Genomic DNA, 26479 nt, shown 5'->3' with positions numbered 1-26479 from the left:
GCCACAGTATGTAATTTGTTTCACTTGTTGTATCAAACTATAGATCCTGTCCTCTCATTGTAGGCAGAGATTACTCTGGATTGTCATTTAACTACTATACACATGCATAATTCGTTCTAAGCATTTGTATGGGTGAAATCAAGGAGTAGGATAATGTGCGTCCTAAAATGTGTATATTGTACGACCGCTATTCCATTGGTAGCCTAATGTAATGTAATCGAACGTGACATATAATACTAAAGCATTCAAACGTAATATATAATACTTAACGGGTCAAAGCATACTGGTGCAATTAAGACATTATCCAGAGCTGCAGCTGGATACTATAGTTTCATCACTGTGAATGTGCTAGCTAATGACAGCTCCTGCAACATTCTCCCAGGATGCAATGAGGGGCGAGGTGTTTTGGGTGCACTTGTTTTCAAGTCGGAGTACACCGGGCCACAAACAGGTGGAGGTCATACCCATCGAACTTTGCCTATGATAGGCTATGTGTCTTGTGCACGTGCCTGCTCCTACAGTCGGTTATGTGGACAGTTTTGGCAAACTCTGTTTTGACCAAGTGTAACCCTCTATGTTATCCTTCCTCAGTCCAAACAATATGACTTGTGTATTTTACTGGCATACAACAGTTTTCCGTAGGCAGTAACCCCCACCAGTCCAATGAGCCCAACAATTTCTTAAAAAACTAACAAAGACCGGCATTTCCATCAAAGTTATCTTTATTGCTTGAAGATATAACAGTTAATCATCTACTGATCTGGTCAAGTTTGTTTTTATCATATGTGTAGTGTTGGTTTTCCCTCCTCGAAGACCAGCCAGGTACACCTGAGGTTTGGGGACGTTACTCTTGCCATCCCTCTTGCTCTGACACGCAACATCTTTGGGGAGGTAGGTTTGGGTGACGTTATCCCTCCTCATGTGACTTAGATTAGTCTGCATTGAGTGGGTCACTTTACCACGAAGATTGGCCTGAAAAAACAACAATGCCCATTGCCAAAGGCAGGACATAAAAGTTTACCTTCTTCAATAAAAAAAGATCCATGCAAGACCATGGTAAACCTACCACTGATAAAATAACAGTACACTCAATATAGAGTCAATTAAATCACTAACCAATTTGATTGCTTTTCTCCTCAGCTCCCACTCATTCCACTCGTATGACTTCACAATGTTGGTCTCCAACAAATGAGTGTCTGTCTGAGTGCTGCTGTCACACTTCGTAATGGGTTTTACCAACAATCTCTCCCCTGACCGCATCTGCAGAGACAGAATTTAAGTGAACTGTTGGTAAAAATATCACTGCAAGTTCTGAAGATGCTACGTAAGAATTATGATTTTGTTAGTGAACATACCTCAGAATATGGAGTGACACAGGCAAACTGTTGGTGGAGTTGGAGGAGCTGGATAAGCTCAGGGGACCGCTTTGCTTTCTCTGCCACATGGGCAATGTACTCATCTGGCTTGGATCCAAATCTTAAAGCTGCCTCCTTGGAGCTGAAAACATAGTATTTCTCCCTATGTTTCAGGACTCCTATGCTTGGGTTGCCTGAAAAAAAGGTCAATATTTTACATGCAGCATTGGGATGTTTAGTTAGAAGAAAAAAAGTTGGCATATTACATCATTTCTTGTGAATATTTTCAAAAATAAGGGGGGGAATTAACATTAGTTGTACAACAATGTAACAATGTATACAATTGCCACCTCCAAAACTCCACATACCTGGCAGTAAAAGCCCATCCTTCTTCACAAGTGTATAACCACAAATTCCATTGTACTGCAGTGGTAATTTGTCAAAGTTGGCTGTTGTCTCAGGCAAGAGCCACTCTTGTGTTTTGATCTCATAGGGGTCAATACGGTTTTCTGACAAAGGGAAAAACAAACAAAACAATTGATCTACTTCAAATTAAACATGTAAAATCAATAGCTAATGATAGAGATGTAATAAATGCAGTGCTTTACTGTGATTGACTGTGGAGGTGTAAAACACAGGACTTGTCCCAAATAGCACCCTATTCCCTATGTAGTGCCCTACTTTTGACCAGGCCCCATGGGAAATAGTGTACCATTTGGAACGCACCCAGAGTACTTACCTGAAGACTCCTTCATTCTCTGCTCGTAATTCTTGATCTCCGACCCCAGTATGTCCTCCAACTGACCATCAGGGAAGAGCTGGGACTGAGCAGCCAGGAAGGGCTGCAGGTTCTCCATCATGTTACCGAGGATGCTCAACAGCACCATCTCATCTTGAAGACCTGACCAGAACTTTGCCAGAGCTGTGAAATGGGGCTGGAAGAGGATACATAGTATGCGAGTTGAGGCTTAGACATTAAAGGCCCGTTTTCCAGACACAGGTTAAACTTAGTCCTGGATTAAAAAGCTCTTTCAAATGGAGATTCTCCATTGAGTTAGGTTTTGAGTCTAGGACTAGGTTTAAAATCAAATCAAATCGTATTTGTCACATGCGCCGAATACAACAGGTGAAATGCTTACTTACAAGCCCTTAACCAACAATGCAGTTTTAAGAAAAATAAGTGTTAAGTAGACAATAGATAAGTAAAAAATAACAGTAGCGAGGTTTAATCTGTGTCCGGGAAACTGCCCCCATTACAACACAAATATAACTGAATATACACTACCAGTCAAAAGTTTGGACACACCTACTCATTCAAGGGTTTTTCTTTATTTTTACATTGTAGAATAATAGTGAAGACATCAAAACTATGAAATAACACATATGGACTAATTTAGTAACCAAAAAAGTGTTAAACAAATCAAAATCAATATATTTTTCAAATGGCCATGCCTTGATGACAGCATTTTCACAACCAGCTTCATGAGGTAGTCACCTGGAATGCATTTCAATTAACAGGTGTGCCTTCTTAAAAGTTAATTTGTGGAATTTCTTTCCTTCTTAATGCGTTTGAGCCAATCAGTTGTGTTGTGACAAGGTAGGGGTGGTATACAGAAGATAGCCCTATTTGGTAAAAAAACAAGTCCATATTATGTCAAGAACAGCTCAAATAAGCAAAGAGAAACGACAGTCCATCATTACTTTAAGACATGAAGGTCAGTCAATACGGAACATTTCAAGAACTTTGAACGTTTCTTCAAGTGCAGTCGCAAAAACCATCAAGCGCTTTGATGAAACTGGCTCTCATGAGGACCGCCACAGGAATGGAAGACCCAGAGTTACCTCTGCTGCAGAGGATAAGGTCATTAGAGTTACCAGCCTCAGAAATTGCAGCCCAAATAAATGCTTCACAGAGTTCAAGTAACAGACACATCTCAACATCAACTGTTCAGAGGAGACTGTATGAATCAGGCCTTCGTGGTCGAATTGCTGCAAATAAACCACTACTAAAGTACACCAATAATAAGAAGAGACTTGCTTGGGCCAAGAAACACAAGCAATGGACATTATACCGGTGGAAATTTGTCCTTTGGTCTGGAGTCCAAATTTGAGATTTTTGGTTTTAACCGTTGTGTCTTTGTGAGACACGGTGTGGGTGAACGGATTATCTCAGAATGTGTATTTCCCACCGTAAAGCATGGAGGAGGTGGTGTTATGGTGTGGTGGTGCTTTGCTGGTGACACTGTCTGTGATTTATTTAGAATTCAAGGAACACTTAACCAGCATGGCTACCAGCGATACGCCATCCCATCTGGTTTGGGCTTAGTGGGACTATCACTTGTTTTTCAACAGGACAATGACACAACACACCTCCAGGCTGTGTAAGGGCTATTTTACCAAGAAGGAGAGTGATGGAGTGCTGCATCAGATGACCTGGCCTCCACAATCCCCCGACCTCAACCCAATTGAGATGGTTTGGGATGAGCCGGACTGCAGAGTGAAGGAAAAGCAGCCAACAAGTGCTCAGCATATGTGGGAACTCGTTCAAGACTGTTGGAAAAGCATTCCAGGTGAAGCTGGTTGAGAGAATGCCAATGGTGTGCAGAGCTGTCATCAAGGCAAAGGGTGGCTATTTGAAGAATCTCAAATATAAAATACATTTTGATTTGTTTAACACTTTTTTGGTTACTACATGATTCCATATGTGTTATTTCATAGTTTTGATGTCTTCACTATTATTCTACAATGTAGAAAATAGTAAAAATAAAGAAAAACCCTGGAATGAGTAGGTGTCCAAACATTTGACAGGTACTGTATATGTGCAAGATACTGTACTTACAAAAACCTGTGCAGTGGGTACTGCAGTCTTTGAATGTATGGTGACCCTCAAAAGCTTCATACGGGTCGCCAGTTCGGTCTGTAGGGTTTCAACTTGCTTTGCACATAGAATGACATCTGCCTGGTGAGGAATTGAATCAGAATAATGGATACAATTATTATGCAACAGAATACTCTTGAAGAACTGCTCATTGGGACAATTTCATGTAAAGACTAAGTCATGAAGCCCATCACCTTCTAGCTAACTCACCAAAATAACTTTGAGAAAGGCTTCATGTTGTCGTACATTATAGAGAGCCTGTTTAAGCATGTCCAGGGGAACAATGCATTCTCTGGTCTCAACCTCAGGGTCCAGAAGCCTCTCCAGCCAGGCTGTGTACTGCCAGGCCAACCTCTGAGAAAGCTCCAGCTCCCATTCAATATCTTTACTGGTGGATGGAATGGCTTCATTCAGAATTGCTGGCACTATATGGGAAATTGAGAACAAAATGGAAAGACACATTTGGAGCTCTGAGAAATTGTTTCAGTTATCAAGGTCTATCAGAAAACACAAATGTGATGTTTTGGAACTTACAGTCGTCGATGCCCTCTCCTCCTTTCCTGCTGTCTTTGTTGAAGAGACGGATGCCAGTCACAATCATGCTGAGGTCGTTGAGCTGTTGTTCCTTTTCCTTCTTGATGAGGGACATGAAGGTCCCCAGCTCTGACTGGGGAAAGACGCTCTGTAAGGCAGCTGCAAAACATCACACAGTCAGTTGTGAGCAAAACAGGAACAAACTGATCAATGGTGGAAAATGTGAGGATTCCCACATTGTAAAAACTCACTTCCATGGACAGTGTAATTACAATTGACCATTTCCTTTCCCTTCTTTGTGAATAGTGATTCTTAACTAGTGGTACAAATTGGAATAAAATAGTCCTTATGATTACCTGTAGCCTCTCTCACTGTGGTGATGTCGGTTGGGGAACCCAGGCCTGAGCACAGCAGAACATAGCTGACGATCTTATGGTAAAGGCCCTCCAGATCCTCACGTGTTTTCACTCGGCTGTCAGTGATTTCTCGACTCACTGGGACTAGCCTTGACTGTAGTACCCGCTGGTGCTCCTCAATGAACTCACCTGGGACACAAATCAAGACCGTTGAGGCTAAACTGATTAATGGATACAAGACCAGTATCCCATGTCCTGAGACGTTACGTGACACAATGGCCTTATGTCTCAATGCAGCTAGGGTTTAGTTAGTACACCATATGAATCAAATGTTTAGAAGCATTCTTTGAGCATTTTAAAGCACCCACTTACGTCGAGATGTGTAATTCATGTCAAAGTAGACTTGCATCTTGATTGTGTCAAGGGCAGGGCTCCCCTGATCCACGAGTTTGTCCACACACAACTGCAAAGGAAAAACATGGATGACGAGCCCATTGCTCAAAGATCTCAGGCATGCTACCAGCCAGACCAGGGCCTGTTATAATGAAATGCAGTGAGTCTACACACTTACTTCCACAAGTTTTCTAACATCTTGCTTGGTAAGAGTCCGATCAACGTTGAATAGATTTTGTGGGTCCAACACAACAGCTTTTACCTAATAGTAAAAACATTTGACTACGTAAAGTATGACAAATGTATGCACTCACTAACTGTAAGTCGCTCTGGATAAGAGCGTCTGCTAAATGACTAAAATGTAAACAAAACCGAAAAAGTAAAACACTGACATTTATCACATACACGGCTAGTTACCCAACGCTAGCCACGTTGCTAACTTAAGCCAGGTACCCACCATGAAAGCCACTAATGTTTCAGACACAGCATGTCCTTTTCCGGCACATTCTTGGGCGATTTCTCGAATTATGTTTTTTATCACACTTTCTGCTTGAGCACGAGACATGTTTTTAGCTTGCTAGCCACGGAGATCATGCACATTCACCACTGATGCACCTCGCCCTCCTGGTTAACCGTTGGTTACCATGGTAATCAACGATACACTGCCAAAGGAGGCGACAGTTGCACCGTTGTAACAGTAGGAGGCCTAGTAGCTAATGCGTTGATGATACACTAACTCGTGAATCTTCTCGTTAACGCGTTATTACTTTGCAGAACATTGTCATGAAGGATGTAATGAAACCATGCAACATTATTCAGATACATAAAAATATTTATTCTAAAAACAGACCTGACATACAACTTGGTTTAAGTACATCATAGCAAGACTCGAGCATGGAATATACAATCGAAACCGAGAGGCTGGGACTTCATTTCAACCTCTGACCACCAAGAACTAACATAAATGAGCAGACTATTCATCAGTCTCCATATTTCAGCCCTCAGATAAGGCCTTTCCATTTCCCACAGGGATTGCTTCAGACCTCCATTTAAAAGACCTGTGATTAAGATCACATGGCAACCCCACTTCTTTAGAGTAGAAAAACATGGCAGTTCTAAAAACACACTTAAAAGAACAAGCAAAAACGGTGTGCCAAAATCAAAGAGTCGTTATGTAATAAGTGAATCACACTAGGTAGTAGTAAGTCTACTGTTAATAAAATGGGGTTGATATTCTGGTTGATCAAAATACAGCAAGTTCTTTAACTAATAAGGCCAATTGCGTGTCCATAGGAATAGTAAAAGAAAACCATCAAATGGTAAAGGCATCACAAACATGGCTATCAGGTAGCCTCAATGAAACAACATAAAACATCCTCAAGTTCAGGTATTTGCTGTCAAAATACTTTTACATAAATACTTATAATAGAAAAACATGTGCTTAAGTCAGATATGACCTATCCATAACAAAAGTTGAAAGACTGCTCAATATTCATAAGCAAAAAAAGTTAATATACTGTGAACAAACATGCAAACTCAAATATGAAAATAAATACAATGTGAACCAACAAATCATACCAGAGTCAAGAATAGAGGTGATGTTTGTACATTAAATCAAGGGCCCAATCACAAACAAAAACGTAGGCTTAAAGGATCAATGCGCAATATAACAGTGTTTGTTTACAGCTCAATAATGACCCTAAATTCAGGACTTGCGCAATATAGGCCTTATATTTGGGACATGAAACATACCCTAAGCAACACTAAGTGCAGCCTCAAGACAACAGAAGGAAAACTCGAATGGATAAGTAAAATGAAAAGTCAGTCTAACATTCAGGCATGGTGGCATTATTAACATACAGTACATTCTCAACTCTTCACCTGCAATGATTTAGCTACAAGTCTTGGAGGGAAAACTACAGTAGCCCATCTTTCACCAAGTGGACACAGAAAATATAACGTGTACATTTTAGGTTAAGTTATTTCAAGACAACTTTAGAAAACCAAATTAAAAACATAGGAAAATGTACTTACAAACTTGATTCAATTTGGGGCACTACGTACAGTTCTGGTCATGGACCTTGCCAGAACTGTGGCATTGTCGTAGTCGTTTCTAAGAAACTGAGAAGATTGATCAAGTGGGCCCTTAAATAAATCGAACATCGATAGGTTTCCCTACCATCATCAAAATACCTGGTTCAAGTGCCTTTTGTCATATTCAAAAAATTAAAACAAAATTGCAAAAAGGGTTGGAAAACCTGTAGAAAAATAACCTCATATTTCAAAAGAGGCACACCCATCCAAGGGCACAGTTACTATTTTTTAGGAGTCGATCATAGAGGAGAATCAGTCACCTTTCTTTACATAAGGCCAGACCCTGATCAGGGGATTCATGACAAGCACTATAGCTAGCAAGTAAGTAAATCTTCCTTTGACACAAAGGCATGATTTAAGGAAGGCAAACGTCTTGAGTCAGGATTAATGCCACGGTAAGTATAAATCTGAACATTCCCAACTATTGTCTGATCAGTAGAAACATTTTATATCACACTCAAAGTACCAGATTGTTGGAAGGGTCAGTGCTGAACATCAGTAATGAAAGATTGAAAACAATTTAAAAGGTTTAGAAAGCACAGATGTAGAAACTTGGCACTATTGAAGAGCTACACTCTATTGCACGGGTGTGAGAACATGTATCCATACAGTTCAGGCGAGTCCAGCCCAGTAGATGAGTACAGCTCAGAAGCACTTCCTGAAAACAATCTGGGGGCCATATTCCTCATATTCCTCTTGGCTGATCCAGGCCGAGGCAAAGGATGACAAGTTGGCCAGCACTGCACCTCCGCTCCACACAGAGAAATCTCTGTCCTTCGGGCTTGTCACCTTCACACACTCCCCCAAGTCTGTAGGCACCATGGTTCTAATTTCACTCTGAAGCCGCTCAGGCAGTCCAGCCAGCAGGGTATTTCCACCTTCACAGGGGAAATTAAAAACATTTATGTTGTATCCCAAATGGCACCCTATTCCCCATGTAGTGCACTACTCTTGACCAGGAAGTAGTGCACTACATAGGAATAGGGTGCCATTAGGGACACAGCCTTCGAGCAGACATGGGCAGATGAGTGGACAAGTATTCAGCAACTAATAAACCAAAACTATGTACCTGATAGGACGATGTTCCCCAAAAAGCTCCGCCGGAGATCAATGTCTGAACTGAGGATTGACTTGAAAATACTCTCATGCATCCCGTAATGGTCTCGTCCAATTAGCTCTGGCTTAAACAGAATCTCAGGAGCCCTGTGGATGGAAGACGTCACCGATTAACAGATCTTAGCCGACCCCTGGTGCCTATCCAAAGGCTTATTTGGTAGCACCATAATCAAAACTGAAGAATAAAATGGCACTGTTTGCAAGGGGAAACACTTGCAGTTCTTAGTCTCAATTTCCTCACTTAATTATCCCTACTCATTAGGGTGAGTGTTTAGTCTTCAGAGTGAGGATACAGGGGGTCGGTCAGATGGTTACCTGAACCGCTCTGTGCTGAGGCGGACGACCTGTCCATCAGGCATGGTGTAATACATCTCACTGCTGGCCGACCCCCCACAGGTTAACTCCGATTCATAGTCCTGGGACACCTGGCAGCATTTCTCCTTCATCTCCCTCACAATCTCCATTTCGGCAGAAGTGCGCATGCAGACCCCCTGCTCCTGCAGAAGCTGGGACACAGGACAGTAACACAAAGAACAGGCAATGGGCATTGTTTAAGTGAAAATAATTTTGAACTAAATTGTTTTATTGACCAAATCCCTGTCCCTGTCATAAATACATACAGATAATTATGCATTAATATCAAATACCTTTTTAAGGTGCATTGTAACATCATGGCCAGCCAGGGTGCAGCGCTGCACTGCGTGAGGTAGACAGTATCCCTCAAACACTGGCACACTATGGCTCACTCCATCCCCAGAGTCAAACACTACACCTAGTAGGAGAAACAGATACTCTAATGATTATCTGCCATCTTCACAATTATTCATCCAGATAGTAGATGTACAGTAACCAGTATTAGATTTGAGCTTTAAACATACAGTCATCTACTCTGGGATACAACTGATTATTAATTAATATGTTAACCGACTAGACACATTTGTAGAGTATATAATCGTGCTTGTTTTACCTGTGGTTCTCCCTGCTGCATAAAGCGCCAGCACCGCCTGCATGGCCACGTAGGTGAGTGGAACATTGAAGCACTCAAACATGAGTTCCACCATGCGCTGCCGGTTCTCCAGCGGGTTCATGGCTGCCTCGGTCAGTAGGACAGGGTGATCATCTGGTTCCACATGCAGCTGCTGGAATGTGTGGTGCCAAATCTGAAACCAGACACAATTGAGCAGTGAGGTCAAAGGTCAAAACCACCACAACCAGATACTATGGCTTCATCAGTACTCCTAAAACGCACCACTAAAGCTAATACAGATCATTGGATAAAATTAAGTCAACAACATATCACCAACCTTTTCCATTTCATCCCAGTTGCGTATAATTCCATTCTTCATGGGATACTTCAGTGCCAAGACTCCCCTCATATGTTGAGCCTCGTGTCCAATGTAGGTCTCCCGTTCCAAGATGCCATTCATTATTTCCTGATGCCAGAATAAATGTAAATTAGAAAGAAAGTCTGCACATAGGGAAAGCTATGGTGGCCAATGACCTTCACTTGCTGAAAAACATCACAGCCCCAGAGTATAGATGCCACATACTTGGCTGTTGCGTTACCTCGTATTTGGGCAGCCCAATGATATTTGGGAATACAGTAGTCGGGAGGTCCTGATCTGCAAACCCTGCTTTCATCAAACCAGATCCTGTGTCCAGCACAATAGCGGTCTTGAAATTGTTCATCTGTAAAAATAAATAATAATCGAACCATTCACATTTAACTGAAAGAGAATGTATAATAAAATCAGGTTTATGGTGAATAATGTGGATATCTTTCCCATCAACTAAAGCCTTACGTCTCTGGTGGTGATGTGGTGATTGGGTTGATTGACAGGTGATCTCCTGGCAGTCCCACGCCTCTGAAACCCATCAGGGACCTCTACTTCTCTCCACTCATCAGCTCCGCTTGGTTCACATGATCCAGATGTTACTTCAGCAGACATACGAGATAGCTCTTCAGAATTAGACCCCAAATGTGTTATTAAAACATCCTCAGATTTCTGGGAGCGGTGGATTTCTGTCTGGATTTCTATCTGAACACAGTCAGAGTCAACAGGCGTTAATGTTGATCCCACAGAGCAACCGTCTAGCATTGACTGTTCATGGAACTCCAAAGGGTTATTACATAAGGACGCCTGTTGATCTGCGAGGGGTTTGTCGTGGTTGTTACTTCTGTGTTCATTCACATCTGGACTCAAAACAGGACTAGGAGATCTGTGTGTAGATTTGGGGCGTCGCTCTTTAGGCTTCGGATGAGTGTTGAGCTCTGACACGACTTGCGGTGCGAGCCTAGGGTCAGGGTCTGAATCACCATCAGGGCAGAGAGTTCTATACATGGGTTCCGTTGGAATTTTGAGTTCTTGACTTTTATAATTCACAGGAAGTGATGCCTTTCTTGGTTTAGGCACAGGGAGGTTGTTGGCATTAGCACCTGGGTCAAATGCTCCATGTTCGGGGCACATTTCCGGTGTCAAGGAGGTGGTCTCTGGTGTGCAACTTTGAACAACTTCCCCAGATCTTAAATCTTTCTCCTCTGTACCCTCATGGCGTTGGATTCCAACCTCTTCAATAGATTCATTGGTATCAGAAGGGATTTGTGGTGGAGTTAAGACTTGTTGTGGTGCACTGGACTTCATAAGATCATGGTGGCTGGGAGTGTCTACTTCTACCATGGCATCACCACAACCGGATATATTAGAGTCCCAATGTGGGGATTGACCATTTACACTTTGAACAAATTCTTGTGATACAGGGGTTTTGGCAGTCTCTGGACATGGGGTTGCAGTAATACTGAGGGATTCATTAGGATCCAAGTTTATGGGGTCTAGGGGCAAGATAGGCAAGTGCTTTACGTTGCGGTGTTGGCTCCTATAGTCTGATATAAGCTCATCACAGAGTGCACGGTCCTCCAAGTTTTTAAGTTCAGAAGTCCTTTCCATTATAGAGCATTTCACTACTTTCCTGGTTCTGCTTATCCTCTTCTTGAGTTGACATTCTTTGGTCATCTCTTTATCTAGGCTCTTTTCCATCCTCTCCACTTCCCTTTTCTCCCTCTGTAGTTCTAATAGAAACACCTGCCTCTCCTTGCTCCTACTTCGGGAACTCGCTGATTGAGGGGGCTTTTCATCAAGGCACTGCTTCTCAGCCCGTCGAAGCTCGTGGAGCTTGAGGTTCTCCTCCATGATGAGCTCATCCAGAACGTGCAGTCCTCTCAGCTCCTTCAGCAACTCTCCCCTGCTGATTTGAGGGGACATCAGACCAGTCAAACCAGTCTCCATCAGCCGTCCATTGTGGCCCATGCTGTGTTCTGAGGCCTCAGTTTCACTGGCTGCCTCTGGTGACCTGCATTCACTCTGGTTGTCATTGTCAGCAGAGGCAAGACTGTCATCAAGGCCCAGGACACCATGTGCCTTTAGGTCACAGGAGGACATCTGGAAAACAATACAATAACATTGTTATTAACAATAACAGAAAAATAATAGTGGAGATTCCCCATCAGCTGATTATCTATTACGATTTAAACTCCAGCAAACAAAATAAACATATTGTATTATTAAATTAAATCTATGTTCAATCTTGTAAAAACAATACTTTCTTACCCAATGTGCAGGGAGACACAAAATCAAATGTATAGAATCCAATTTGTAATGTACGGACAGTGGTCTACTTTGTTCGTAGTTCACCAGCTTAATGGTTCCATGATCCAGATCTGACCTAGAGGTACACATTTATATCATCATGACCTACCACACTTATCTGCGTCTCACTGCCCCATGATTCCCATGGTTTGTTCGTGCTCTCAGTCTTCAGAAGAACAGCCAACATATGCTCCTGTGCCATCACATTTTCTTCCTCCTGTATAAAAACACAAAGAATTAGAGAAGTGTTTACAAATGCAAGCTACTGGCCTATGCCAACTGTGGTTAAGGTAGTGTTGCAAAATTCCAGGGACTTTCAATAAATTCCCAGGTTTTCCAGAAATCCTGATTGAGAATTCCAGATTTCCTGCTTATTCCCTCCTGATTCTGGGAATCCTCCAACCGGGATTTCTGGAACACCAGGGAATTTATTGAACATTCCCGGAATTTTGCAACCCTAGGTTTAGGTCACTATTACCAATCTCAGTAAAGTGCAAATCTGAGGCGCCAAACGATTTACTGCTTCGGCATGAAAACAATCCATTGAACATTTGAACCAACGTGCCTCTAGTATTCCAGCTGCCCGGTCCAAGATCTCCTCTACCTCCCTGAGACCCTCCTGCTCCTTCAGGTCCCAGTCATTTAACGAGACTTCAGTCATGGAGCTGGTTATCCTGCAAACACATCAAACAGCAACAAGACGAGTGCTTGGCGTTCAGTTTACTAGGCACAATGGGCACCCATGAGGATCAAGTCAGGAGACAAGAGCATAGTGTGCCATTACCTTTCACAGGTGTCCTGTTTGGGGTTGTGGAAGTCATACGTATCCCAGAGTAGTGTGGGGGCACTCTCTGCAGTGTAGTTGGGCCCATCTCTTGCATCTGCGATGGTGCTGGAGAGGGCATTCCGAACGGGGCTCAGATCCGAGTCATCAAAGCTGTCATGTGCCTGCAGGATACGGGGCTGTGCCCCTCTGCTCTGAGGGCTGGTTTGTACCTCTGTCTGTGAGGGCTGGTCTCTGGACCAGTTGGATGATCGGTCACTGTGGTGGGAGCACTCTGAAGGGTTCGGGCTCTTGACGTCCCGTGGGTGTGGTGACTGTGATGGGTTCTGGGTGATGGTGACCGTGTAGGAGTTCTCCAGGTCTTCCACAGGCAGACTGAGCCATGGGTTCTGGGGCAGGGTAGCCGACCGCTTCAGCTTGATCTCAAAATGCATCGAGTCCACAGTTATCTTTGGGATGATCTGAATGCTGGCCCTGGAGGTGCTTCCCACGGAGCCAAAGTCAAACTCCTCCCTGCGGTCCTCAGAGTCAGACACGCTGGAGATGTTCTCCTTGTGGATCTGGGGCTGCCTGGTGCCTGGTACCCTGGACAGTCCCTCCCACCCCTCTCGCCCAGCTCCAGTCTCCATGTGGCCGCTTCCTGCTCCATCAAAGCCAGAGTCAAAGGAGCTGAGGGACGGAGGCTTCCCTACAGCAGTCACAGCCCCAGAGACAGCCGTACCCAAAGGGGCCTGATGGTGCTTCAGGTTGGAGGGGGAGCCGTGGCTGTGCATGTTGTCCTTAGTGTGGCAGTCGGATCTGGAACCAGAGGTTCTACTGTGACTACACATCGCATCTGGAATGCTGTGAATGGCCTCAGGCCCTCTGCCTACAGGCAGGTTAGTTTGTGGCCCAGGTCCTTTCCTGTGGCTGGCTCGCAGAAACTCATACTGCCACTGCAGCGCTAACTGGAGGTCGTTGATAGGAACTGCCCCTGGACAGGTCAGGAGTTTACACAGAGTCATGCACCTGAAAGAGAACGTGGCAGGGTCAACCTTGATCAAGTATTCGATAAAAGTCACCAGATCAAATGGCTATGGAAGTCTTTAGTTAATACCCTACTAAAGCATTTCAAATCGCATGGTGGTATAAACCTTATTACACAACAGTAGTTTCCTGACACACAACTGGAGTTTCTCACCTTTGTGATAGCCGTTTGCCAGTCTGCTGCAGCTGGGTGTCAGGGATGACGTTGGCCAGGTGAGCCAGCTGGACCAGCTCCTCCATGTCCGGGGAGGGGTTATTTCTCAGGAAGTCACAGACCGCCTGCCTCCACACAGGGACAGGGCCATGCATCTCCAGCGGGTGGCGCCGCTTGGGGAGGCGGTCACAGTTCACACCCCACAGAAGGGCTTGGAGAAAGTTCTCACACAGGACTATGTTGTACCAACTATTGGCCTGTTGAGATGAAAGAAATGGAGTACATGACATCAGATTAAATAGACAATGTCTAACCACATGCACATCACAGGAGAAAAACATTTAAAATGTAATGTAATTTCAATAATCTTCCTAATTGTTGTCATGTTCAATTACATCACCACTTCAGTATAATGTAAAAAGTTGGCATGTACAGTCAGGAATCATAAAACATTAGTGCAAGTGGACAACTACTTTGTTGTAGTAGTGGTAGAAGTCAGAGACTGCTCGGAGGGTCTGATTAGGGAGTTCTACAGCAGAGTGGAAGTTCTCCTTCAGTCTGTCCAGAACCTGCACCCACTCTTCCCTGGTCTGGGCATCACCAGGAGGCAGAATCTCAGCTAACGTGTGGATCACATCCTCAGAACAGCGGACCAGGGCCTGACAAGGAGGAGGACAAACACCACCGCTGTGTTGTTTAGGATCCACACAGCAGCTCTAATGCAATGCACACATCTTAGAAGGAAGAAAATATCAGAGTAGCCTATATTTACCATGGCAGGAGTATAGATGGATGCCTCAAATTCTGATGTTAACGTCTCAGCCCTTCTGGCATCTTTTGCGATCTCTATTCTGTAAGGCTGGAGCTTCTCTTTCTGAAGGCTTTTAATCTGTTCCATTATCTGCAAGTGGAGGTAAATAAACCAAAATTATTCAACATTTAAATAAGCCTCTCTGAAATGGAAAAAGGCAAGACAACTGGGTCATGTTCATTAGGCACCAAATGTAAGAACTGACAAACAGGGACTGGACTTTTTTTTATTTCAGTTGCAAAGCATTTTTTTATGTTTTTGGTTGCGTGCCCTAATGAACAGAATCTTAAAGTAATTGTTTTTATGTATTATAACAAACCTGCTGTGCCTCATTACGCAGCTGGAAGACCTGCAGCTGAAGGTGGGCCTTGGAAAAGGCCTGTTGCCACAGCAACTCAATTTTTTCCACAGCCACAGTTATCCTTTCAACAAAGACAATCAAACAGTCAACCCGTGGAAACGACTCATGGTAGCAGAATACTATGAAGAACCTTGAAATAGAGCAGTTCTGTATACATTGCTTACAGTCGTGGTCAAAAGTTTTGAGAATTACACAAATACTAAATTTTCACAAAGTCTGCTGCCTCAATTTTGATGATGGTAATTTGCATATACTCCAGAATGTATATGTATATGTTCTTCCTCTGTTAACCATGGTTACCTACAAGGAAACACGTGCCGTCATCATTGCTTTGCACAAAAAGGGCTTCACAGGCAAGGATATTGCTGCTAGTAAGATTGCACCTAAATCAACCATTTATCGGATCATCAACAACTTCAAGGAGAGAGGTTCAATTGTTGTGAAGAAGGCTTCAGGGCGCCCAAGAAAGTCCAGCAAGCGCCAGGACCGTCTCCTAAAGTTGATTCAGCTTCAGGGCACCAAAAGTGCAGAGCTTGCTCAGGAATGGCTGCAGGCAAGCGTGAGTGCATCTGCACGCACAGTGAGGCGAAGACTTTTGGAGGATGGCCTGGTGTCAAGAAGGGCAGCAAAGAAGCCACTTCTCTCCAGGAAAAACAACAGGGACAGACTGATATTCTGCAAAAGATACAGGGATTGGACTGCTGAGGACTGGGGTAAAGTCATTTTCTCTGATGAACCCCTTTCCGATTGTTTGGGGCATCCGGAAAACACAGGAGAAGACAAGGTGAGCGTTACCATCAGTCCTGTGTCATGCCAACAGTAAAGCATCCTGAGACCATTCATGTGTGGGGTTGCTTCTCAGCCAAAGGAGTGGGCTCACTCACAATTTTGCCTAAGAACACAGCCATGAATAAAGAAATGGTACCAACACATCAAATCAAATTTTATTGGCCACATGCGCCGAATACAACAGGTGCAGACATTACAGTGAAATGCTTACTTACAGCCCTTAACCAACAGTGCATTTATTTTTAATAAAAAAGTAAAATAAAACAAAAAAGTGTTGAGAAAAAAAAAGCAGAAGTAAAATAACAGTAGGGAGGCTATATATATGGGGGGTACCGGCTAGTTGAGGTAGTTGAAGTAATATGTACATGTGGGTAGAGTTAGTGACTATGCATAAATAATTAACAGAGTAGCAGCAGCATAAAAATATGGGGTGGGGGGGGCAGTGCAAATAGTCCGGGTAGCCATGATGAGCTGTTCAGGAGTCTTATGGCTTGGGGGTAGAAGCTGTTGAGAAGTTTTTTGGACCTAGACTTGGCACTCCGGTACCGCTTGCCGTGCTGTAGCAGAGAGAACAGTCTATGACTAGGGTGGCTGGAGTCTTTGACAATTTTGATGGCCTTCCTCTGACACCGCCTGGTATAGAGGTCCTGGATGGCAGGAAGTTTGGCCCCAGTGATGTACTGGGCCGTACGCACTACCCTCTGTAGCACCTTGCGGTCGGAGGCCAAGCAGTTGCCATACCAGGCGGTGATGCTACCGGTCAGGATGCTCTCAATGGTGCAGCTGTAGAATTTGAGGATCTGGGGACCCATGCCAAATCTTTTCAGTCTCCTGAGGGGGAATAGGCTTTGTCGTGCCCTCTTCACGACTGTCTTGGTGTGTTTGGACCATGATAGTTCATTGGTGATGTGGACACCAAGGAACTTGACGCTCTCAACCTGTTCCACTACAGCCCCGTCGATGAGAATGGGGGAGTGCTCAGTCCTCTTTTTTTCCCCCTGTAGTCCACAATCATCTCCTTTGTCTTGGTCACGTTGAGGGAGAGGTTGTTATCCTGGCACCACACGGCCAGGTCTCTGACCTCCTCCCTATAGGCTGTCTCATCGTTGTCGGTGATCAGGTCTACCACTGTTGTGTTGTCTGCAAACTTGATGGTGTTGGAGTCGTGCCTGGCCATGCAGTCATGGGTGAACAGGGAGTACAGGAGGGGACTGAGCACGCACCCCTGAGGGGCCCCCGTGTTGAGGATCAGTGTGGCAGATGTGTTGTTACCTACCCTTACCACCTGGGGGCGGCCCGTCAAGAAGTCCAGGATCCAGTTGCAGAGGGAGGCGTTTAGTCCCAGGATCCTTAGCTTAGTGATGAGCTTTGAGGGCACTATGGTGTTGAATGCTGAGCTGTAGTCAATGAATAGCATTCTCAAGTAGGTGTTCCTCTTGTCCAGGTGGGAAAGGGCAGTGTGGAGTGCAATAGAGATTGCATCATCTGTGGATCTGTTGGGGCAGTATGCAAATTGGAGTGGGTCTACGGTTTCTGGGATAATGGTGTTGATGTGAACCATGACCAGCCTTTCAAAGCACTTCATGGCTACAGACGTCAGTGCTACGGGTCGGTAGTCATTTAGGCAGGTTATCTTAGTGTCCTTGGGCACGGGGACTATGGTGGTCTGCTTGAAACATGTTGGTATTACAGACTCAGTCAGGGACATGTTGAAAATGTCAGTGAAGACACTTGCCAGTTGGTCAGCACATGCTCGGAGTACACGTCCTGGTAATCCGTCTGGCCCTGCGGCCTTGTGAATGTTGACCTGCTTAAAAGTCTTACTCACATCGGCTACGGAGAGCGTGATCACATAGTCATCCGGAACAGCTGGTGCTCTCATGCATGCTTCAGTGTTGCTTGCCTCGAAGCGAGCATGGAAGTGGTTTAGCTCGTCTGGAAGTCTTGTGTCACTGGGCAGCTCGCGGCTGTGCTTCCCTTTGTAGTCTGTAATAGTTTTCAAGCCTTGCCACATCCGATGAGCGTCAGAGCCGGTGTAGTACGATTCAATCTTAGTCCTGTATTGACTCTTTGCCTGTTTGATGGTTCGTCGGAGGGCATAGCGGGATTTCTTATAAGCGTCCGGGTTAGAGTCCCGTTCCTTGAAAGCGGCAGCTCTACCCTTTAGCTCAGTGCGGATGTTTCCTGTAATCCATGGCTTCTGGTTGGGGTATGTACGTACGGTCACTGTGGGGACGACATCATCGATGCACTTATTGATGAAGCCAGTGACTGATGTGGTGAACTCCTCAATGCTATCTGAAGAATCCCGGAACCTGTTCCAGTCTGTGCTAGCAAAACAGTCCTGTAGCTTAGCATCTGCGTCATCTGACCACTTTTTTTATTAACCAAGTCACTGGCGCTTCCTGCTTTAGTTTTTGCTTATAAGCAGGAATCAGGAGGATAGAGTTATGGTCAGATTTGCCAAATGGAGGGTGAGGGAGAGCTTTGTATGCGTCTCGGTGTGTGGAGTAAAGGTGGTCTAGAGTTTTTTTTCCTCTGGTTGCACATTTAACATGCTGGTAGAAATGAGGTAGAATGGATTTAAGTTTCCCTGCATTAAAGTCCCTGGCCACTAGGAGCGCTGCCTCTGGATGAGCGTTTTCCTGTTCACTTATGGCCTTATACAGCTCATTCAGTGCAATCTTAATGCCAGCATTGGTTTGTGGTGGTAAATAGACAGCTATGAAAAATATAGATGAAAACTCTCTTGGTAAATAGTGTGGTCTACAGCTTATCATAAGATACTCTACCTCAGGCGAGCAAAACCTTGAGACTTCCTTAATATTTAATTTTGTGCACCAGCTGTTAATAATAATAATAAGCCATTTAGCAGACGCTTTTATTCAAAGCGACTTAGTCATGATGCATACATTTTTGTGTATGGGTGGTCCCGGGGATCGAACCCACTACCTTGGCGTTACAAGCGCCGTGCTCTACCAGTTGAGCTACAAATATACACAGACCGCCACCCCTTGTCTTACCGGAGTCAGCCGTTCTATCCTGCCGATGTAGCGTATAGCCCGCTAGCTGTACGTTGTCCATGTCGTCGTTCAGCCACGACTCGGTGAAACATAAGATATTACAGTTTTTAATGTCCCGTTGGTAGGATAACCGTAATCTTAGGTCATCAATTTATTCTCAAATGATTGAAGATTGGCTAATAGGTTTGATGGGAGAGGCAGTTTACTCGCTTGCCGTTGGATCCTTACAAGGCACCCCGACCTACGTCCACGATATCTCTGTCTCTTTCTCATGCGAATGACAGGGATTTGGGCCTTGTCGGGTGTCTGTAGGATATCCTTCGCGGCCGCCTCGTTGAAGAAAAAATCTTCGTCCAATACGAGGTGAGTAATCGCTGTCCTGATATCCAGAAGCTCTTTTTGGTTATAAGAGACTATGGCAGACACATTATGTACAAAATAAATTACAAATAACGCGGAAAAACACACATAATAGTACAATTGGTTAGAGGGCTGTAAAACAGCAGCCATCTTCTCCGGCGCCATACAGTGGGGGAAAAAAGTATTTAGTCAGCCACCAATTGTGCAAGTTCTCCCACTTAAAAATATGAGAGAGGCCTGTAATTTTCATCATAGGTACACGTCAACTATGACAGACAAATTGAGAATTTTTTCCCCAGAAAATCACATTGTAGGATTTTTAATGAATTTATTTGCAGATTATGGTGGAAAATAAGTATTTGGTCACCTACAAACAAGCAAGATTTCTGGCTCTCACAGACCTGTAACTTCTTCTTTAAGAGGCTCCTCTGTCCTCCACTCGTTACCTGTATTAATGGCACCTGTTTGAACTTGTTATCAGTATAAAAGACACCTGTCCACAACCTCAAACAGTCACACTCCAAACTCCACTATGGCCAAGACCAAAGAGCTGTCAAAGGACACCAGAAACAAAATTGTAGACCTGCACCAGGCTTGGAAGACTGAATCTGCAATAGGTAAGCAGCTTGGTTTGAAGAAATCAACTGTGGGAGCAATTATTAGGAAATGGAAGACATACAAGACCACTGATAATCTCCCTCGATCTGGGCCTCCACGCAAGATCTCACCCCGTGGGGTCAAAATGATCACAAGAACGGTGAGCAAAAATCCCAGAACCACACGGGGGGACCTAGTGAATGACCTGCAGAGAGTTGGGACCAAAGTAACAAAGCCTACCATCAGTAACACACTACGCCGCCAGGGACTCAAATCCTGCAGTGCCAGACGTGTCCCCATGCTTAAGCCAGTACATGTCCAGGCCCGTCTGAAGTTTGCTAGAGTGCATTTGGATGATCCAGAAGAGGATTGGGAGAATGTCATATGGTCAGATGAAACCAAAATATAACTTTTTTGTAAAAACTCAACTCGTCGTGTTTGGAGGACAAAGAATGCTGAGTTGCATCCAAAGAACACCATACCTACTGTGAAGCATGGGGGTGGAAACATTATGCTTTGGGGCTGTTTTTCTGCAAAGGGACCAGGACGACTGATCCGTGTAAAGGAAAGAATGAATGGGGCCATGTATCGTGAGATTTTGAGTGAAAACCTTCCATCAGCAAGGGCATTGAAGATGAAACGTGGCTGGGTCTTTCAGCATGACAATGATCCCAAACACACCGCCCGGGCAACGAAGGAGTGGCTTCGTAAGAAGCATTTCAAGGTCCTGGAGTGGCCTAGCCAGTCTCCAGATCTCAACCCCATAGAAAATCTTTGGAGGGAGTTGAAAGTCTGTGTTGCCCAGCGACAGCCCCAAAACATCACTGCTCTAGAGGAGATCTGCATGGAGGAATGGGCCAAAATACCAGCAACAGTGTGTGAAAACCTTGTGAAGACTTACAGAAAACCTTTGACCTGTGTCATTGCCAACAAAGGGTATATAACAAAGTATTGAGAAACTTTTGTTATTGACCAAATACTTATTTTCCACCATAATTTGCAAATAATTCATTAAAAATCCTACAATGTGATTTTCTGGATTTTTTTTCCTCATTTTGTCTGTCATAGTTGACGTGTACCTATGATGAAAATTACAGGCCTCTCTCATCTTTTTAAGTGGGAGAACTTGCACAATTGGTGGCTGACTAAATACTTTTTTTCCCCACTGTACATACACCTCCATACATACACCTCCGAGTGCAACTTCTCCCAACTATCCAAGAACAGTTTGGTGACGACCAATACCTTTTCCAGCATGATGGAGCACCTTGCCATAAGGCAAAAGTGATAACTAAGTGGCTTGGCGAACAAAACATCGCCATTTTGGGTCCATGGCCAGGAAACTCCCCAGACCTTAATCCCATTGAGAACTTGTGGTCGATCCTCAAGAGGCGGGTGGACAAACAATACCCCACAAATTCGGACAAACTCCAAGCATTGATTATGCAAGAATGGGCTGCCATCAGTCAGGATGTGGCCCAGAAGTTAATTGACAGCATGCCAGGGTAGAATGCAGAGGTCTTGAAAAAGAAGGGTCAACACTGCAAATATTGACTATTTGCATAAACTTAATGTAATTGTCAATAAAAGCCTTTGACACTTATGGAATGCTTGTAATTATACTTCAGTATACCATAGTAACATCTGACAAAAATATCTCATAACACTGAAGCAGCGAACTTTGTGAAGACCAATACTTGTGTCATTCTCAAAACTTTTGACCACGACTGTACATAATAGCTATCCATTGACAGCTTTGCCTAGATAGAAAGTTATTTTCTGTGTAAAATATGCAAGTACTCACTTCAACAGCAAATATAAATGCACACCTTACTCCTCCACGTAAGGAAACGCTAAATGCCAGCTTGCCTACATTTACTTTCTCAGGAGTGTCTACCACACAGAAGTACCTGCTGTAGTTCTGCAGCATGTCGAAGGCTGTGTGGGTGAAGAGGGCCGTCCCGGCCACGGCCTGATAGCACGAGTTCTTCTCAGGGTAGCGCAGCTTCTCGACCACACACTCACAGTGCCTTAGCAGCTCGTCCAACCCCAGCTCCCTACACACCACAAGGATAGTAGAGTTCGACATGTCGTTTGTACATACGCGGTCACTCAGCCTTTGCAGGGGCAGAAGAGTCCATAGAGTCAAGGAACTGTTCAAGGAAATCCTTCAACAGGCATTGCAACTTGAGGCAGGTAACTTAAGTCATTAAAAGCACTGTTAGAAAGTGAGCACATGTACAGTAGCTATATGTCGGCTTACACCTACCTGTACTAGCCAAAGTAGGCATTTGTTATGTCCAACTGAAAGAGACCAATGGTGAAAATGGAGTCTCTTACCGCCGAAGCAGTTGGAACTTGGCCTCGTTGGTGGAACAGAAGGCCTTCAGCTCGGTGAAGGCAGAAGGAACAGGCTGTCTGGAGAGGGTCTGCAGGGTGGAGATGGAGGACGGGAGCCTCTGGACCACCGAGAGAAACTCCTGGACAAAGCAGTCAATCTCCTACATAAACAACAGTCCAAGATAGTTAGAGGGGTAATCAGAGGGTGAGATGAAGTAAACAAAAAGATTAGGAAAAAAAATTGTAAATCCTGTCGCATCAAAAAAGCATTATTCATATGCTTGTCGAAGTTGTACAACCACCAACCAATTAGGCAAAAGACAACCAAAATCTACAACCGTAACAAAAACAACAGTTTGCTCACCTACTCAATCTACTGGAAATTGTTTTGCCAAGAATGTCCATTTAGTTACTCTAACAGCACAACACTGTAGCCGAAAACATTAATTATATCGTCTCAAAACAGACTGCCCTCAGCAGTACTAATGAATAGTTAACATGGGTGAATACCCAGTCGAACATGAGTGAATATGATCAAATGGCAAGAGGAGAGGGGGCCGCCTTTCACTTGGTAATGAGGTCCGCTGATTGCACTCTGCAATTGCGCAAGCTTCACCAAGGTAACAAACAATGGATCGGGGGCCACATCACTGAAACTCATGAATGAAAGATCTCCCCACAGATGACGCAGTTGAATCACTGACTGCACACTCATCTCTCTATATAGATTCATTAACTGAATCTACCACAGATGTTTACTAGTGGAATAAATAAGAATTTAGCTTGGCGCGGAAGTCTCCCCCTCTAGTCATTTCATCCTCAAGACAGACAGCAAAAGCAGAGGATAGGAGCCCCCAGTGAGGTCGTCCATCAACCCCTGATGGGGAGAGGAGGACAATGCTGCCGTGTGTTAAACATATTAGTGGAGTTATGACTGATCCTAAGACCTCCAGATAATCTACCCGCCAAAGCTCACTGTGACAAACAAGACTGCCCTTTTAAGAAGATCACATTACACTATTGACAAGACAAGTCATGTATTGCATAAGATTTATCATGAGAAAAGTCTTGGGTGCTTATTCTACAGAACGAGTAGTGACACTAGTAATCCATGGAATTCTTTGAAAGAAAACTGGCATGAGAATTCTGGTGAGATTATATGCCAATGAATGGGCACAAGCATTTTACAAATGGCATAACTTTTCACTTGACCAATAAGCAAAATACCACAGGATAAAATGAAATACAGTCCATGTAACTGATTGTAAGAGACAAACCTTGATAAAGGTCACCCAACTCCGATGACAGTAAACCAGGTAGCCTCCTAAAGCTGCAGTCAACTGGCTTCTATCAATGTAGTTGGAAAGGTCAAAGACCTCTTTCAGCAGAACTCTCTGTTGGTATTAAAAGGATGTTTAGCCCCACACACACACATCCTAGTTTCATGCTATGTACTATGAAAGGTGAATTCACAGTCAGTGAACCCATCTTACCTTAAAGGGAGCAACATATGACTTTGATGGTACCAGCAGTTTCAACAATAGTTTCAGAACATCTTTCTTTTTCGGTTGAATTATGTATACAGTGTGTGCGGTCCTCCTATGAAACTAGATGGGGCGAGAAATGAATGTTACACTTTCATCAATATTAATTAATGACAAGTCAAAATCACACACATTCTAGTAGTACAACTTGGGTGGGGCACACTGAAAGCCTTCCCTGATTTGGAATTGTAATGAGCACCACTGTTCTGTCAGTGGCCATGACAAATGAGGATGACAAACTGACCTAAAGATTCACTGCACCATTATCAAAAATGACTAAATCAAATGTACACATTAGTATGTTTGTGGACATTAACAGTCTGCCATTTGATTGTCAACATGATAAAAGTAATCAGACAAAGAAAGCCACAGACCACGGTGAATTGTGTATTGCAGATTTCCAAACAAACACATTAACCAATTTAGCTCAGATAATGCAATTCCTCATGCAATTCCACTAGAGTTTATTAAATAACTGAAGGCATATGATCCAGCATGTGATCTCCCTCCCCCAACACAGCTTCAGTGTTTTAGCCCTGAAGAGCAACATCAGAAAATAACACTTCATGAGACAGGAGTACCAGAAAGGCCAATCTGAGGTGGAGCTATGAAGTGCTGAACAACATTATTGTGGTTGAACTGGACACAGCAATAAAACTGAGACTCACTTTTTGTCAACACTTCAAAGACAAAAATCAACTTATTTTGAATTGTGCAGAAGTGGATTGAGGGGTACTAAATAACATTACTTTATGAACCAACTATGACCCATTACTGTAACGCAATGCCTTACAATCCATCTAAAACATGAAATATGTGTCTGTACAAAATATGAAATGCCGACTCAAATTATTGTTGCAAAATGATAAAATAGATACCTCAAGGAGAAGAAGAGTTTCAGCGATGAACCTTGTTGTAGTAAGAGTGGCTTGTCTCAAATCAGCCACAACTGAAACCAAACTCTCCTTCTCCTGTTTCTTACTATAAAAACAAAGTGGTATTAGTACGGCTTAACATGACTAACTGTTTTGTTTGTGCAATCATCTTAAATTGACATCCTTCTTAAAAACACACACACAATTACATTGTAGGTACATACTTGTGCAAACTGAGGAAGTAGTGTATGAAGTCAACCACTTCAGATTTGCTTAGATCTGAAAGATTGCCATGAGCATCCACAGGGAACATAACCAGAGGACATCCATGCTGATCAAAGGCACCTGTTGACAGAAGTCCAATCATTTCATGTGCACATTGTTAGAGTTCATGTTTTGCTATTGTTTTGTTACATTTTACACATTGTAACAAATAATGAATAGAGTATTTATTATAGCCTACCAGGGAAAACCACTGCTCCCGAGTTCAACACATGATCTGTAGGCAACGGTGGGGAGGGGGAGGCCCCTCGGAATTCTGAAAGGATTTGTGGGAAACGAATATTTACATTAGAAACATGCCTGGGAACAACTTCATTGGTGTTTTTCCACTGACTGTAGAAACCTGAGCGTCCGGCGCATTCCTAACCCCCTCCCCACCCAACTGCAGCCAATAAGTAGCAAAACTACCCTCGCTATAATACGTCAGGACAGAGTTTATTTGCAGGCACATTTTACACACTTCATTTACCACAAACACAAAGCTCTACCATCACACGTGACATTAAATTGCAACATTATAACTTCGTAATTTTGTAACAAATTCTCACGCTGCAGCGTGCACTTGACTCGATTCTTACCTGTTGCGTGGCGGCGGCTCATTGTGGTGTTCTCACAGTCCTATCCAAATGTTGAAGCCTTCGTTGTTATTTTGTATGACTTAACGCGAAAAAATAATTTAGAATTGATCCGCTCATATTTCCAAACTAAACAATCTAAAAGACAGCATTATATTTGAGTGTCGGCTGGACAAAAGACTTAGGATCTAGTCCACTTGTTTCCGCCATATTGCGCCCATTCTGAACCGGGTATCATGCGGTTGAGCAATCCCATTGAGTGGATGCTGCAAGCCCTCATTTATAACTTCAAAATTCGGAGGGCGGGGAAAGATAACGACAACGTGACATACATGGAGAGACGCCTAGCTGTTGACATTATGTGAACTAATGGCAATCAATGCAATGCTTTATTTATATTTTATTATTTTGAGATTAATGATCAGGCAATGCAAATAAAATAGACAATAGAACAATAAATGGCACGCACAGATTATTTCAAAGAGTTGTAACAGACAGTCGATCCTAATGAGAATGTAAATAATTCCTTGCATTACAGATTATAAAAGAAACCTTTACCTACCAAAGTTTTGTTGTTGTTGAAATCAA

At 43.6% G+C, this 26479-nt stretch overlaps 2 protein-coding genes across 3 annotated transcripts; both read right to left on the bottom strand.

Annotated features, from left to right (window-relative positions):
• Positions 1-704: 704 nt before the first annotated feature.
• On the bottom strand, positions 705-6139 carry LOC121552514 (cilia- and flagella-associated protein 206). 2 transcript variants are annotated; one of them, XM_041865471.1, is made up of 12 exons: positions 5974-6139; positions 5695-5778; positions 5496-5586; positions 5124-5312; positions 4768-4926; positions 4444-4658; positions 4195-4314; positions 2095-2290; positions 1724-1864; positions 1356-1549; positions 1117-1260; positions 705-972 (listed from the first exon to the last, which is right to left on the bottom strand). In XM_041865471.1, the coding sequence occupies exons 1-12, from the start codon at positions 6079-6081 to the stop codon at positions 745-747; spliced, it is 1869 nt and encodes a 622-aa protein (XP_041721405.1). In that variant the 5' UTR covers positions 6082-6139; the 3' UTR covers positions 705-744. The 2 variants fall into 2 exon arrangements, with proteins under 2 accessions (XP_041721405.1, XP_041721406.1); XM_041865472.1 differs by lacking the exon at positions 5695-5778.
• A 215-nt stretch (positions 6140-6354) lies between these two features.
• On the bottom strand, positions 6355-26130 carry LOC121552723. The gene is made up of 23 exons (XM_041865737.2): positions 25895-26130; positions 25498-25572; positions 25259-25379; positions 25038-25140; positions 24109-24222; positions 23893-24009; positions 22616-22776; positions 22186-22332; positions 15465-15567; positions 15107-15235; positions 14808-14993; positions 14335-14591; positions 13155-14162; positions 12936-13044; positions 12480-12587; positions 10529-12163; positions 10293-10415; positions 10031-10159; positions 9694-9886; positions 9374-9498; positions 9042-9232; positions 8680-8813; positions 6355-8488 (listed from the first exon to the last, which is right to left on the bottom strand). The coding sequence occupies exons 1-23, from the start codon at positions 25914-25916 to the stop codon at positions 8256-8258; spliced, it is 5523 nt and encodes a 1840-aa protein (XP_041721671.2). The 5' UTR covers positions 25917-26130; the 3' UTR covers positions 6355-8255.
• Between the last annotated feature and the right edge of the window lie 349 nt (positions 26131-26479).

The sequence above is a fragment of the Coregonus clupeaformis genome, chromosome 36 (assembly GCF_020615455.1).
Source record: "Coregonus clupeaformis isolate EN_2021a chromosome 36, ASM2061545v1, whole genome shotgun sequence".
NCBI classification, from domain to species: Eukaryota; Metazoa; Chordata; class Actinopteri; order Salmoniformes; family Salmonidae; genus Coregonus; species Coregonus clupeaformis.
Note: the sequence above shows the minus strand (reverse complement) of the source record. Positions and strands in the feature narration are given on the sequence as shown.

What these genes read in the sequence shown, in the direction of transcription:
- LOC121552723 (XM_041865737.2), bottom strand. Translation starts at nt 25,916, where the DNA reads ATGAGCCGCCGCCACGCAACAG. An exon ending in AAGTTCCAACTGCTTCGGCG is followed by an intron (nt 22,333 to 22,615) that starts GTAAGAGACTCC and finishes TGTGGTGTGTAG; the next exon opens with GGAGCTGGGGTTGGACGAGC. An exon ending in GTGAGACGCAGATAAGTGTG is followed by an intron (nt 12,164 to 12,479) that starts GTAGGTCATGAT and finishes ATTGTTTTCCAG; the next exon opens with ATGTCCTCCTGTGACCTAAA.
- LOC121552514 (XM_041865471.1), bottom strand. Translation starts at nt 6,081, where the DNA reads ATGTCTCGTGCTCAAGCAGAAAGTGTGATAAAAAACATAATTCGAGAA. An exon ending in AGGAGAGGGCATCGACGACT is followed by an intron (nt 4,659 to 4,767) that starts GTAAGTTCCAAA and finishes TTTCCCATATAG; the next exon opens with TGCCAGCAATTCTGAATGAA. An exon ending in GGAGAAAAGCAATCAAATTG is followed by an intron (nt 973 to 1,116) that starts GTTAGTGATTTA and finishes TTGTTTTTTCAG; the next exon opens with GCCAATCTTCGTGGTAAAGT.